Source organism: Xenopus tropicalis, chromosome 7 (genome assembly GCF_000004195.4).
Source record: "Xenopus tropicalis strain Nigerian chromosome 7, UCB_Xtro_10.0, whole genome shotgun sequence".
In the NCBI taxonomy this organism is placed as follows: domain Eukaryota; kingdom Metazoa; phylum Chordata; class Amphibia; order Anura; family Pipidae; genus Xenopus; species Xenopus tropicalis.
The window spans coordinates 9060010-9076338 of NC_030683.2; the positions used below are offsets into that span (position 1 = coordinate 9060010).

Sequence of the window (16329 nt, forward strand, 5' to 3'; positions counted from 1 at the left end):
TCACCCTGCTATAGTTCCAGGGGTACCCAGGGCACAAATAAGCACTCACCCCAAATCCCCCCCTAACTGGCCTTCAGGCTGGGCCCCCTTAACCCATAACAAGGTTACAGATATATAGAAACATTGGGGTAACAGTCACCCTGCTATAACTCCACATCAGGGTCACTACGTTACGGAACTATAACTCCCAACACCCTACCAATTCAGTAGTTGTAAGCACCTACACACACGGTGACACTACATTACTCTATTAGAGGCAACAGCACTGTATATATCTTGTAACTCTATTAATAATCGGGGGGGGGGGGGGGAGACCCAGCAGGGGAGACACTGTTCCGATCTCTAAGGCAGGCAGCTTTTAACCAAACGTGTCCCATGTACTTTACTAACATTTTACAACCCCCGCCCCAACAGGTGCCCTCCCTATGCTGGAGACCCGGGCCAGGGCCCTCTATATAATGAAACAACTAGGGAGAGCGTTACACACATGTCCCGCCACTCGGTCTCTCCCAAATGGGAGGAGCTTGTACAGACTCTCACTCTACAGCAAAGCAGCCGGGGATCTAACAGCGGGGCGGTATCAGAGAAGGCCCCGCCCCATCACATGACCAGAAAGAAAGGAAGTGGTTGGCCAGAGAGGGGAGGGCGCGAAGGTCAGAGGTCAATACCCTTCTTTTCGGCGCAGAGATACTGAAACTGGAGGGAGATTCAAAATGGGGTGAGAGAAAATGGCGGCGCTTCGGGAGAGAGTGGGAATGTGTGTGCGAAGGGGGCATGGGGGGGATACGGGGGGGGGGGGGTACGGGGCGCACTGTGGGGAAAGTGAGGGGGAGGTGCGGGTAATAATAACAAAGGGGAGGAGCAGGGTTGTGTTTATGGCGGGGAGCTATGCGCTTATGTGATTGGATCATTAGACACAGGTGGAACCCTGCTTCTCTATAAATGAGTGCAGACGTGCCCATAGCAGTGCTTGTCCGGTACAGCGTTATGGGGTGGCAGAGATTGTATTGGCCCTGAGGCCCCCAGCACCACACAGGGGTCCCTACACAGAGGTTATATTGTATAGCGACTGGTTGGACAGTGTGTAGCGACTGGTTGGATCGTGTATAGCGACTGGTTGGACAGTGTGTAGCGACTGGTTGGATCGTGTATAGCGACTGGTTGGACGGTGTGTAGCGACTGGTTGGATCGTGTATAGCGACTGGTTGGATCGTGTATAGCGACTGGTTGGATCGTGTATAGCGACTGGTTGGATCGTGTATAGCGACTGGTTGGACCGTGTGTAGCGACTGGTTGGATCGTGTGTAGCGACTGGTTGGATCGTGTATAGCGACTGGTTGGATCGTGTATAGCGACTGGTTGGACAGTGTGTAGCGACTGGGTTGGATCGGTATAGCGACTGGTTGGACAGTGTGTAGCGACTGGTTGGATCGTGTATAGCGACTGGTTGGACAGTGTGTAGCGACTGGTTGGACAGTGTGTAGCGACTGGTTGGACAGTGTGTAGCGACTGGTTGGACAGTGTGTGTAGCGACTGGTTGGACAGTGTGTAGCGACTGGTTGGACAGTGTGTAGCGACTGGTTGGATCGTGTATAGCGACTGGTTGGATCGTGTATAGCGACTGGTTGGATCGTGAGCGACTGGTTGGATCGTGTATAGCGGATTGGATCGTGGACTGGTTGGATCGTGTATAGCGACTGGTTGGATGGTATAGCGGGTGGATCGTGTATAGCGACTGGTTGGATCGTGTATAGCGACTGGTTTGGACGGTGTATAGCGACTGGTTGGATCGTGTATAGCGACTGGTTGGATCGTGTATAGCGACTGGTTGGACAGTGTGTAGCGACTGGTTGGACGCTGTATAGCGACTGGTTGGTTGGTGTATAGCGACTGGTTGGACGCTGTATAGCGACTGGTTGGCTGGTGTATAGCGACTGGTTGGACGTGTATAGCGACTGGTTGGACGTTGTAGCGACTGGTGTATAGCGACTGGTTGGCTGGTGTATAGCGACTGGTTGGACGGTGTGTAGCGATGGTTGGCTGGTTGGACGGTGTGTAGCGACTGGTTGGCTGGTGTATAGCGACTGGTTTGGACGGTGTGTGTAGCGACTGGTTGGACGGTGTGTAGCGACTGGTTTGGACGGTGTGTAGCGACTGGTTGGATGCTGTGTAGCGACTGGTTGGATGCTGTATAGCAGTGATCCCCAACCAGTGGCTCAGGGGCAACATGTCGCTCCCCAACCCCTTGGATGTTGCTCTCAGTGCCCCCAAACCAGGGAGTTATTTTTGAATTCCTGACTTGGGGGCAAGTTTTGGCTGAATAAAAACAAGATTTACTACCAAATAAACCCCTCTGTAAGCTGATAGGGTGCATAGAGGCCCCTAATAGCCAATCACAGTCCTTATTTGGCTCCTCCATGAACTTTTATGGTGCTTGTGTTGCTCCCCAAGTCTTTTTACATTTGACTGTGGCTCCCGAGTAAGAAAGTTGGGGACCCCTGCTGTATAGCAACTGGTTAGATACCTACACATGAGGGATGTCTTTATGCTGTTGTCTAGCTGTAGCTCTGTCTGTGGGATTTGTGGTTGTACAACAGAGTTGCCAGATTTATCTTTCCAAATTAGCCAAAGTCAGTTTTAAAACCAGCCCAAAACTAGCCAAAAGCCACTTTGAAAGTAGCCCAAAAATAGCCCAATATGAGCAATGAAATTTTTTTTTTTAAAAATAAAAGTATATATGGGAAAACCTGCCTATTCAAAGCATATAATCACTACCCATGCCCTGTGCCCCCTCTCCTGTTACTGGGATGGCTGATAATTCCCTGCCCTCTGTGCCCAGTCCGGCTGGGATGTCATTACAGAAATAGATTCCGAATGTTGCATTAACCCCAGACATGATATCCTGATCCAAGATATCCTGAGAGTTATAGCTTAAGGATAAACTGCAGAACTGCCCCACATCCCAGTAGAAAGTAACAGTACAATCACATACCCTATAGAGCTGGGGGTAGAACTGCCCCACATCCCAGTAGAAAGTAACAGTACAATCACATACCCTATAGAGCAGGGAGCAGAACTGCCCCACATCCCAGTAGAAAGTAACAGTACAATCACATACCTATAGAGCAGGGGTAGAACTGCCCCACATCCAGTAGAAAGTAACAGTACAATCACATACCTATAGAGCAGGGAGCAGAACTGCCCACATCCCAGTAGAAAGTAACAGCCTATAGAGCAGGGGGTAGAACTGCCCCACATCCCAGTAGAAAGTAACAGTACAATCACATACCCTATAGAGCAGGGGTAGAACTGCCCCACATCCCAGTAGAAAGTAACAGTACAATCACATACCCTATAGAGCAGGGGGTAGAACTGCCCCACATCCAGTAGAAAGTAACAGTACAATCACATACCCTATAGAGCAGGGGGTAGAACTGCCCCACATCCCAGTAGAAAGTAACAGTACAATCACATACCCTATAGAGCAGGGAGCAGGGGTAGAACTGCCCACATCCCAGTAGAAAGTAACAGTACAATCACATACCCTATAGAGCAGGGGGTAGAACTGCCCACATCCCAGTAGAAAGTAACAGTACAATCACATACCTATAGAGCAGGGAGCAGGGGTTGAACTGCCCACATCCCAGTAGAAAGTAACAGTACAATCACATACCCTATAGAGCAGGGGTAGAACTGCCCCACATCCCAGTAGAAAGTAACAGTACAATCACATACCCTATAGAGCAGGGGTAGAACTGCCCCACATCCCAGTAGAAAGTAACAGTACAATCACATACCCTATAGAGCAGGGTAGAACTGCCCCACATCCCAGTAGAAAGTAACAGTACAATCACATACCCTATAGAGCAGGGGGTAGAACTGCCCCACATCCCAGTAGAAAGTAACAGTACAATCACATACCCTATAGAGCAGGGGGGTAGAACTGCCCCACATCCCAGTAGAAAGTAACAGTACAATCACATACCCTATAGAGCGGGGGTAGAACTGCCCCACATCCAGTAGAAAGTAACAGTACAATCACATACCCTATAGAGCAGGGGGTAGAACTGCCCCACATCCCAGTAGAAAGTAACAGTACAATCACATACCCTATAGAGCAGGGGGTAGAACTGCCCCACATCCCAGTAGAAAGTAACAGTACAATCACATACCCTATAGAGCAGGGGAGCAGGGGTAACTGCCCCACATCCCAGTAGAAAGTAATGGTACAATCACATACCCTATAGAGCAGGGTGTAGAACTGCCCACATCCAGTAGAAAGTAACAGTACAATCACATACCCTATAGAGGAGGGGGTAGAACTGCCCCACATCCCAGTAGAAAGTAACAGTACAATCACATACCCTATAAGAGCAGGGGGTAGAACTCCCCACATCCCAGTAGAAAGTAACAGTACAATCACATACCCTATAGAGCAGGGAGCAGGGGGGTAGAAACTGCCCCACATCATCCAGTAGAAAGTAACAGTACAATCACATACCCTATAGAGCAGGGGGCAGGGGGTAGAACTGCCCCACATCTCAGTAGAAAGTAAACAGTACAATCACATACCCTAGGGAGCAGGGAGCAGGGGTAGAACTGCCCCACATCCCAGTAGAAAGTAACAGTACAATCACATACCCTATAGAGCAGGGGGTAGAAACTGCCCCACATCCCAGTAGAAAGTAACAGTACAATCACATTCCCTATAGAGCAGGGGCAGGGGTAGAACTGCCCACATCCCAGTAGAAAGTTAACAGTACAATCACATACCCTATCAGAGCAGGGGGTAGAACTGCCCACATCCCAGTAGAAAGTAACAGTACAATCACATTCCCTATAGAGCAGGGGGCAGGGGGTAGAACTGCCCACATCCCAGTAGAAAGTAACAGTACAATCACATACCCTATAGAGCAGGGGCAGGGGTAGAACTGCCCCACATCCCAGTAGAAAGTACAGTACAATCACATACCCTATAGAGCAGGGGGTAGAACTGCCCCACATCCCAGTAGAAAGTAACAGTACAATCACATTCCCTATAGAGCAGGGGGCAGGGGGTAGAACTGCCCCACATCCCAGTAGAAAGTAACAGTACAATCACATACCCTATAGAGCAGGGAGCAGGGTGTAGAATAGACAGGTTGAGCCTGAAAGAGTAAAGAGCAATACAAAACAGAGCCTCTGTCTATACTGTCCAATTACATGCTGGGCGTTGTAGTTTTATATTAATCCTAGCTGTAGGCTAATTGTTAAATACAAACTACGTTACCCAGCATGCAGTGGGCCAAGTCTGACGGGTTTGTACTTTGGAAAACCGCCTGGGCTTTAAATTAGTAGCCCAATTTGGCAGAAAAAACGCCAACTTGGCAACCCTGTTGTACAATGTAGACGTACCATGGCAGCACTGACCAGGGCAACATCTGCAAATGGAAGCAAAGGCACATTCTACTTCCTGTTCTTAAGCAGGGAGTAGAATGCAACTTCACTTTCATTTCCCAACAAATTGCATCTGTGCCTCGCTATGCATAATATGGTAACAGAGGTGGTGCACCATTTTCATTTTTGACCTTATATAGTTAATATTTTTTTAACATTTGTATTGGTGCAGTGGTGTTGGGGACTATTTCAATGGGTTGTTCACCCCCAGTTGTACCAGTGCAGGAATGGCTGCCCCCGGGGCTACACAGCGGGGTATTTATATAAACTATAGTAGGGTTTCTGTAGCAAACACCCCAGCTGTACCAGTGCAGGAATGGCTGCCCCCGGGGCTACACAGCGGGGTATTTATATAAACTATAGTAGGGTTTCTGTAGCAAACACCCCAGCTGTAAAGTGCAGGAACGGCTTGCCCCGGGGCTACACAGCGGGGTATTTATATAAACTATAGTAGGGGTTTCTGTAGCAAACACCCCAGCTGTACAGTGCAGGAATGGCTGCCGGGGCTACACAGCGGGTATTTATATAAACTATAGTAGGGTTTCTGTAGCAAACACCCCAGCTGTACCAGTGCAGGAATGGCTGCCCCCGGGGGCATAACACAGCGGGGTATTTATATAAAGCTATAGTAGGGTTTCTGTAGCACAACACCCCAGCTGTACCAGTGCAGGAATGGTGCCCCCGGGGCTACACAGCGGGGTATTTATATAAACTATAGTAGGGTTTCTGTAGCAAACACCCCAGCTGTACCAGTGCAGGAATGGCTGCCCCCGGGGCTACACAGCGGGGTATTTATATAAACTATAGTAGGGTTTCTGTAGCAAACACCCCAGCTGTACCGGTGCAGGAATGGCTGCCCCCGGGGCTACACAGCGGGGTATTTATATAAACTATAATTAAAAATTAATCAAATAATTAAAAAAACTACAAATAATAAAAAATTAAGACTAATTGCAAATTGTCTCAGAATATTATTTACTAAAAGGTAACTCAAAGGGGAACAACCCCTTTAACAGGCGGGCCAGTGGGAAAGTCCAGCCCTGTTTAATCACTATATGGCCAAATGTATCCAGACGCCCAGTTTCAGCAAAATAATTTTTTCCCTAGGCACAAAGCCAGATCCTACAGAATGGGGTTGCTGGGATGGGAAGAACCTGACTGAACACAGCCCTGACCCCAACCCAACTGAACCCCTGTGGAATGGACTGGAACCCCAGTTGTGAGCCTGATCCCCAACATCACTAATGCTCATGTGTCTTAATGGAAGCAACTTCCAGCAACCAAGCCCCAACATCTAGTGGGAACATCGGGCTGTAGGGACTGTTATGGCAGCATAGGGAGGGGTCAACTACATTAATCCTCTTGTTACGGAAATAAGATGTTGGACAGGGAGGGCCCCGGATACTTTCCCTTTATATGGGTGTATTTATTAACATTGGAAAGAAACATCACCGGTAATGGTGCCCATAGCAACCAATCAGATCTTTGCTTTTCTAACTTGGATGTGTATAAATCTAAGTGCTGATTGGTTGCTATGGGCAAGATCACTGGTGATGTTTATCTCCAGTGTTAATAAATATGTCCCTTAGTGTATTTCCGGTACTTGTCAGATATATAAAGAATAGTAAAATCGGAAGGGTTGGTTGTTGTGCATTCCTGTGCTGCCTACTTACTGTACAATGCATCCTGAGAATGGCTTCTTCTCTGCTTTGGTTTAGGTGGGCAAGAGTGAAAGAAAGATGACACAGGGGGCGGAGCATGGCCGGGATTGGCTGGCTCTGCAGAAGGAGCTGCAGAATTCATTGGATGCTCAGAAGAGGCAGGCTGTGTTGGTGGAGAAACTTCAGGCCAAGGTGAGCAAAAGGAATGGTGGCTGTGCCACACCTGAGTGTGTATAAATGGCTGCTGCTATCCCTTTAACACATTTTCCTGTGTGTGTGTGTGTCTTATGGGACATATCTAGGGAATTGTGAAACATACACGTATGCACAGCTGTGTGACAGTGATTACCTGCTTTTTACCTACACTATTGCCTTGTATAAATAGTGCCCATCCAATGGCCTTCCTTATCTTATTGCCTGTTGGATGCTCACAATCCTTTGTTCACATAGCTATGCTTATAATGCATTATGGGTAACAGGTAACATTCACATCAGTTCCTGATCCAGTGGAACTAATTTTCCTGTGAAACACATAAGGGTTGGTATTAATGGGACACTTAACAGTGAACAATGAAGAAAACCTTTGCACCCAGGCAGGGGATACCACATGGAGGACATAGAAGTCCGTACAACAATATACCTAGTTACATAGTTAAGTTGGGTAAAAAAAAGCCAAAGTCCATCAAGTTCTATCTACTCACATACAGACCCACACTGACCTATGTATCCACTCACATACAGACCCATACTGACCTATCTATCCACTCACATACAGACCCATACTGACCTATCTATACACTCACATACAGACCCATACTGACCTATCTATCCACTCACATACAGACCCATACTGACCTATCTATACACTCACATACAGACCCACACTGACCTATCTATCCACTCACATACAGACCCACACTGACCTATCTATCCACTCACATACAGACCCACACTGACCTATCTATCCACTCACATACAGACCCATACTGACCTATCTATCCACTCACATACAGACCCATACTGACCTATCTATACACTCACACACAGACCCATACTGACCTATCCACTCACATACAGACCCACACTGACCTATCTATCCACTCACATACAGACCACACTGACCTATCCACTCACATACAGACCCACACTGACCTATCCACTCACATACAGACCCATACTGACCTATCCACTCACATACAGACCCATACTGACCTATCTATCCACTCACATACAGACCCATACTGACCTATCTATCCACTCACATACAGACCCATACTGACCTATCTATACACTCACATACAGACCCATACTGACCTATCTATACACTCACATACAGACCCATACTGACCTATCTATCCACTCACATACAGACCCATACTGACCTATCTATACACTCACATACAGACCCACACTGACCTATCTATACACTCACATACACTCACATACAGACCCACACTGACCTATCTATACACTCACATACAGACCCACACTGACCTATCTATCCACTCACATACAGACCCACACTGACCTATCTATCAACTCACATACAGACCCACACTGACCTATCTATCCACTCACATACAGACCCATACTGACCTATCTATCCACTCACATACAGACCCATACTGACCTAACTATCCACTCACATACAGACCCACACTGACCTATCTATCCACTCACATACAGACCCACACTGACCTATCTATCCACTCACATACAGACCCATACAGACCCATACTGACCTATCTATCCACTTACATACAGACCCACACTGACCTATCTATCCACTCACATACAGACCCACACTTACCTATCTATCCACTCACATACAGACCCACACTGACCTATCTATCCACTCACATACAGACCCACACTGACCTATCTATCCACTCACATACAGACCCACACTGACCTATCTATCCACTCACATACAGACCCACACTGACCTATCTATCCACTCACATACAGACCCACACTGACCTATCTATCCACTCACATACAGACCCACGCTGACCTATCTATCCACTCACATACAGACCCATGCTGACCTATCTATCCACTCACATACAGACCCCTACTGACCTATCTATCCACTCACATACAGACCCACACTGACCTATCTATCCACTCACATCCAGACCCATACTGACCTATCTATCCACTCACATACAGACCCACACTGACCTATCTATCCACTCACATACAGACCCACACTGACCTATCTATCCACTCACATACAGACTCATACTGACCTATCTATACACTCACATACAGACCCACACTGACCTATCTATACACTCACATACAGACCCACACTGACCTATCTATACACTCACATACAGACCCACACTGACCTATCTATCCACTCACATACAGACCCACACTGACCTATCCACTCACATACAGACCCATACTGACCTATCTATACACTCACATACAGACCCATACTGACCTATCTATACACTCACATACAGACCCATACTGACCTATCTATACACTCACATACAGACCCACACTGACCTATCCACTCACATACAGACCCATACTGACCTATCTATCCACTCACATACAGACCCACACTGACCTATCTATCCACTCACATACAGACCCACACTGACCTATCTATCCACTCACATACGGACCCACACTGACCTATCTATCCACTCACATACAGACCCACACTGACCTATCTATCCACTCACATACAGACCCACACTGACCTATCCACTCACATACAGACCCATACTGACCTATCTATCCACTCACATACAGACCCACACTGACCTATCTATCCACTCACATACAGACCCACGCTGACCTATCTATCCACTCACATACAGACCCATGCTGACCTATCTATCCACTCACATACAGACCCCTACTGACCTATCTATCCACTCACATACAGACCCACACTGACCTATCTATCCACTCACATACAAACCCATACTGACCTATCTATCCACTTACATATATAAACTATATAGTAGTTTATTCCAAAATCCCAATTCTGTCAGACCAGTGCTACCCAATAAGGTTCTAACTTGTTCCCCTTGTCCCTTTTTCCCCACAGTGTGTGTCCATATAATTTTATAGTGATCATCAGACTCGCCTCATATTGTGCTCCTCAGAGCACCCACGGTTGTGCATTCCTTCCCCCTTTCATAGGTGTATGTCACAGCCTTTTTTAGTGTTTCACTGGTGAAAACTTTTGATTGGTTGCTGTGGGTAACTGCACTGGGGCAGTTTAGTATCTCTGCTAGTAAATCAGCTTGTGTGTTAACCCATTCTGTGTATCAGTGTTCCACTTAATGTGCTTTTTGTTTTTTGTTTTGCTTTATTCTAAATTTGTGTCATTTTTTTCCTCCCCTCCTCCAACAGGTGATACAGTACAGGAATCGTTACCAAGAGCTGCAGCAGAGTCAGGAATGGAGCCTGGTAACAATAAACTGGCAGATACAGAGAACAGATAACTAGATAGAGTGTCTGATGCAGATATACAAGATTCTCTATGTGCCTTTATGTTCCAGGACCACGGTGAGACAGAGTTGGAGAGGGCTTTGCAGAAGCTGGAGGAGGAACAGCAGAGGTAGGAGAGCGTCTGGGTAAATAGGATTACCCAATCTGTCAGTTAGTAGTAATAATCAGAGTACCAGTGACATAAATATGGACAGGTACCTGGTATTGCAATATTCAATCTCCACAGGTGTGAGAACCTGGCTGCTGTGAATGCTCTGCTCAGGGAGGACCTTGGCCACACACAGGAAGCCAATAAGGTGCTCTGCAATGATATGCACAAACTGACTGCTGACTGGACCAGCGCTCTGCAGGAACTGAAACACAAGGAGAATGACTGGGAACAAGAGAGAGAGGTATGTTCCGATTTAGTCCCCTGGTAAACTAAATAAAGTCTAAGGCTGGCCAGAAACATGCAAATAATAATGTACAGAACTAGGGTTCGCATAACTGGGCCACGTGTATGGTGGCCCCCCAATCCTGACAAATATCTGTGTATTTGGGCTATCAGTCATTTTGTGAATTGGGCTGATTAAAATGCATCTGCCTACGCATTATGTTGGCCAGTCGCAGCCAACAGCAATACTAAGAAATCTCAGGCTGTCAGAAGCCTGTCACTTTTGTCAACTGAATGGGACCCAAAGCATAAACAGACCCAGAAATGAAGGAGATAAAGGGTTGCCTCCCTCACACTCGGTTTGGCTTATGGGAAAGGGAGAGATACTGTATGTTACTGAGGCACAGTTACAAGGTATACCTGACTATATATCTCTCATTACTCCCTAGCATTATAACAGCCTTATGAAAGGAGAGCACTCTCGCCTTCTGCGCATTTGGACTGAAGTTGTGACTTTTCGGCGCCATTTTCGTGAACTCAAATCTGCAACTGAAAGGTATGTGTAGTGTTCTCCTTAATATGATAACATAAAGCCTGGAACTATGTGCAGTATAATTACAATTGTTATCCCCTCTGGGACACCAGAACTGCAGAGATCCCTGGTTCCTGTTAAGCTCATTATAGGGAACTGGGCTAAATTATCTGCAGAACCTCTGCAAAAAAAATTACAGAAGTTTTAGGCTTTCATTATCATTAGTAACATATTTGCTTTAAAGGGCAACTATACTCTTTTGGGATCAAGCTGCAGTAATTTCTGGTTCTGTTTATTAGAGAGACCTGCTACAGTAGAATGGAACAGAGTTAGGAAATATAGGTTTGCAACAGCACTGCAGTGATGTTGAGAAAGATTTGCTTTGCGGAAATACGATGGTGACATTGGTTTTGCTAAAGCCATTGAGTAAGTCTAGAGATACAAAAAACTATGAAAAACTATTTGCCCCCTTCCTGATTTCTTATTCTTTTGCATGTTTGTCACACTTAAATGTTTCTGCTCATCAAAAACCGTTAACTATTAGTCAAAGATAAAATAATTGAACACAAAATGCAGTTTTTAAATGAAGGTTTACGTTATTAAGGGAGAAAAAAAACTCCAAATCTACATGGCCCTGTGTGAAAAATAACTTAACTGCGGTTTATCACACCTGAGTTCATTTTCTGTAGTCACCCCCAGGCCTGATTACTGCCACACCTGTTTCAATCAAGAAATCACTTAAATAGGAGCTACCTGACACAGAGAAGTAGCCCAAAAGCACCTCAAAAGCTAGACATCATGCCAAGATCCAAAGGAATTCAGGAACAAATGAGAACAAAAGTAATTGAGATCTATCAGTCTGGTAAAGGTTATAAAGCCATTTCTAAAGCTTTGGGACTCCGGCGAACCACAGTGAGAGCCATTATCCACAAATGGCAAAAACATGGAACAGTGGTGAACCTTCCCAGGAGTGGCCGGCCGACCAAAATTACCCCAAGAGCGCAGAGACAACTCATCCGAGAGGCCACAAAAGACCCCAGGACAACATCTAAAGAACAGCAGGCCTCACTTGCCTCAATTAAGGTCAGTGTTCACGACTCCACCATAAGAAAGAGACTGGGCAAAAACAGCCTGCATGGCAGATTTCCAAGGCGCAAACCACTTTTAAGCAAAAAGAACATTAAGGCTCGTCTCGATTTTGCTAAAAAACATCTCAATGATTGCCAAGACTTTTGGGAAAATACCTTGTGGACCGACGAGACAAAAGTTGAACTTTTTGGAAGGTGCGTGTCCCGTTACATCTGGCGTAAAAGTAACACAGCATTTCAGAAAAAGAACATCATACCAACAGTAAAATATGGTGGCGGTAGTGTGATGGTCTGGGGTTGTTTTGCTGCTTCAGGACCTGGAAGGCTTGCTGTGATAGATGGAACCATGAATTCTACTGTCTACCAAAATCCTGAAGGAGAATGTCCGGCCATCTGTTCGTCAACTCAAGCTGAAGCGATCTTGGGTGCTGCAGCAGGACAATGACCCAAAACACACCAGCAAATCCACCTCTGAATGGCTGAAGAAAAACAAAATGAAGACTTTGGAGTGGCCTAGTCAAAGTCCTGACCTGAATCCTATTGAGATGTTGTGGCATGACCTTAAAAAGGCGGTTCATGCTGAATATAAAGCTGAATATATAAAGCTGAATTACAACAATTCTGCAAAGATGAGTGGGCCAAAATTCCTCCAGAGCGCTGTAAAAGACTCGTTGCAAGTTATCGCAAACGCTTGATTGCAGTTATTGCTGCTAAGGGTGGCCCAACCAGTTATTAGGTTCAGGGGGCAATTACTTTTTCACACAGGGCCATGTAGGTTTGGATTTTTTTTCTCCCTAAATAATAAAAACCCTCATTTAAAAACTGCATTTTGTGTTTACTTGTGTTATCTTTGACTAATAGTTAAATGTGTTTGATGATCAGAAACATTTTGTGTGACAAACATGCAAAAGAATAAGAAATCAGGAAGGGGGCAAATAGTTTTTCACACCACTGTATATGAAGTAAAGGAAACAAATTTCCTTATGTCTCATAGCACAAATCATCTTTATTTCTGTGAAATGACCTACACAAGGTAACCGAGAGGGCTTTCACCCAGACCGGGAAGGTCAGTTTTATTACAGTAACATGGGGAAAATCATTGTGACTCTGTATCTAAGGACCGACGTCGTGCTTGCAATGAGGTTCCTTGCCTTAAAGGATAAGTAAACCATTCAGTGAATTTAAAATTTATGAGTCTGCTATTCTAAGAACTTTTGCAATATAGATTCATTGTTCTTTTTTTTTAATTCCATGACATTATGGGGTACATGTACTGTTTGTATGAATTTTGTTACAACAGCGCCACCTACTGGTCTGTTTCTGACCATAATGTTGTTGGGGAAAAAGGAGAAAGAAAGAGATGTGATGAAATTTATCTGAGGTTTCTAATGTTTTTCCTAATTAGAAGAACATCAGACGAGCCCTCTTACTTTCTCTTCGATTTCCCTGACTACTTCATAGTTGGAAACTGACCAACAGGCGGCGCTGTTGTAAGAAAATTTATTCATATTCACAGTACATCTATCCCTTAATATTTTGGAATAATGAATGTAAATAGCAAAAGTGCTTAGAATAGCACTGTCATTGATTTTACATTCACTTATTTTAAAAGTTTACTTATCCTTAGTAACACTTTAGTAACCGATTTATCAAGAACCAAAAAATCATTCTTAGTTCTCACCTGATCTCCCCAGTGACAAATCCTGAGTATGTTTTTTCTCTTTATTTCTAAGATTTTGTATTTCTTGTTCCCGTAAGCTTTATTTGAATATTTTTTTTTACTCCAACTTGAGAATTCTTGAGTAAAGCCACTGATTTGGAATATTTTCATAATATGTAATCCTATTGGATAGGTTTATTCTGAGCGCCTGAGTTGCTCCCGCACAACACAAGCAAAGGAAGGAAGATAATAAGAATAATATAAGTGTAGATAAGCGTTAAATAAAATGTCTACTTTTATATTTGTCTTGCCCAGTCACATACACCATTGTCCAGGGAATCTGGGATACTGTTGGCTAATAAACAAATGGTATGTCCTTATATGGCTATGTTGGGGTGGGGTTAGTGTAATCCACTTAAAGCTTACATAGGCATTGGGTTATACAAAGAACTCTCAGGTTTGCTCCATATTGGTTATATGATCTGACTTTCAAATCAACCATTACTATAACAAATAAAAAAAAAACTGTTTCTTATTAAAGTCTGAGTACATATTTATCTTCACTCAGAGACTTATCATCGGTACGTGCTGATTGGTCAAGATGCCTGTGTCTCATACAGTCTTGCTGCTCCTCCCTAAAGTCGTACAAGATCCATGGACTGCCGGTTTTACCATCACCCGAACCACCGGCATACCTTCTTTTGACTTGGGACCATGGAGTTGGGTCAGGTGACCAAGACGAGGCCCCAGCAGAGCAGGGGATGGAGTCGAATGTTACAAACGCCACACATGATATGGAATTAATGAAGTCCTTAAATGAATCCTTCAAACAGGAAATTCTGTCCAGCCGTCTGCTGCTTGAGACCTCAGGACAGACATTAGAGTCAATGAGGTCTCAGTTAGAGATATCAGAAAATAACGTCATTCTGATACAATCACATGTTGAGGCATTGGAAGCGGAAGTCATATCAGTAAGATCGCAGTTAGAGACAGCTCAAAGAGAAATAACTTTGCTCAGGTCACAAAAAGAGACATCACAAAATGAAGTCTTTAGCATTAGGTCAAAACATGAGACAGCAAAAGAGGAAAGTAGGTCAGTGCATGCACAATTAGAGACAACAAGAGAGGAATTAAGGTCAATGAGGTCTCAAGTGGAGACAGCTGATGAGGTGGAACGATCCCTAAGATCACAAGTAGCCACATTGGAGCAGGATATAAGAAGCACAAGGTTGCAGTTGGAGACATCTAAAGAGGACACACAGTCAATGACGTCCCGGCTAGAGGCCCAAAAAGAAGAGGCGGCCATTCTGAGATCGCAGTTGGAAGCGGAAGAGGAAACATCACAACTAAAACTGAAAGCTTCGGAACAGGAAATCAAAGCTCTGAGGCAGCAAATTCAAATGTCGGAGGCGGAGTTAAGTTTTGTGAGGTCAGAGCTGGCAGGATCCACGCTCGAAGCAGAGTCGTTAAAATCGCGCCTGGAGACCTACGAGATGGAGGCAAAGTCACGGCTGGAGGATAAGAAGCAAGAGTTACGAATCAGTCAGAGAATGTAAGAAAGTACAGGGTTAAAGGACAAGGAACCCCATTTATATATCACAGGGTCCTCCTCCAGAACTGCACACATGTACTCTCCAATACAGCCCTGTCTGCACATACCTGCTAATAGATAAAAGCACCAAGTCTGCCTGCCTGACGTCCTCTCCCAGCTCTCTGGCATCCAGGAACATGCTTTTTTCCTTTTCAGTGGAGGCTATCCCCATCAGAGAGCTGGGGAGGGAATAAAGCAGCCAGAGATGGCAGCTACTGAACCCACTGCTCTGCATTTATTAACAGGTACTGGCAAACTGGGCACTATTGGGGCTGTGTGTGGTGTGGGTTGGGTGGTGGGAGAGTGGCTGTTACAGGGTGCGTGCCATCAGGAATTGCAGGGCCCCATACTACTAAGCTAACAGGGCCTTCCTATCAGGGAGCCTCAATTATTAACTTAATTGTCTGGAAATAATATTGGGCCCCAATGAGAGAAAAAACGGTCATTGCAGAAACAGCCATGCCCATGACTCGCCACTGCCACGCCAATCATGCCAGAACCCTGCCCA

General features: G+C 45.3%; 1 protein-coding gene across 1 annotated transcript in view; it reads left to right on the forward strand.

The window, feature by feature from the left end:
- The first annotated feature begins 619 nt into the window (after positions 1 to 619).
- cep250 (centrosomal protein 250) overlaps positions 620 to 16329 on the forward strand; it is a 31943-nt gene continuing 16233 nt past the window's right edge. Inside the window, exons 1-7 of the mRNA XM_004915785.4 lie at positions 620 to 718; positions 7155 to 7289; positions 10479 to 10535; positions 10628 to 10686; positions 10804 to 10969; positions 11400 to 11506; positions 14799 to 15782. Coding sequence (XP_004915842.2) covers positions 7176 to 7289; positions 10479 to 10535; positions 10628 to 10686; positions 10804 to 10969; positions 11400 to 11506; positions 14799 to 15782 — 1487 coding nt within the window. The 5' untranslated portion in view covers positions 620 to 718; positions 7155 to 7175. The remainder of the gene's footprint in view (positions 719 to 7154; positions 7290 to 10478; positions 10536 to 10627; positions 10687 to 10803; positions 10970 to 11399; positions 11507 to 14798; positions 15783 to 16329) is intronic.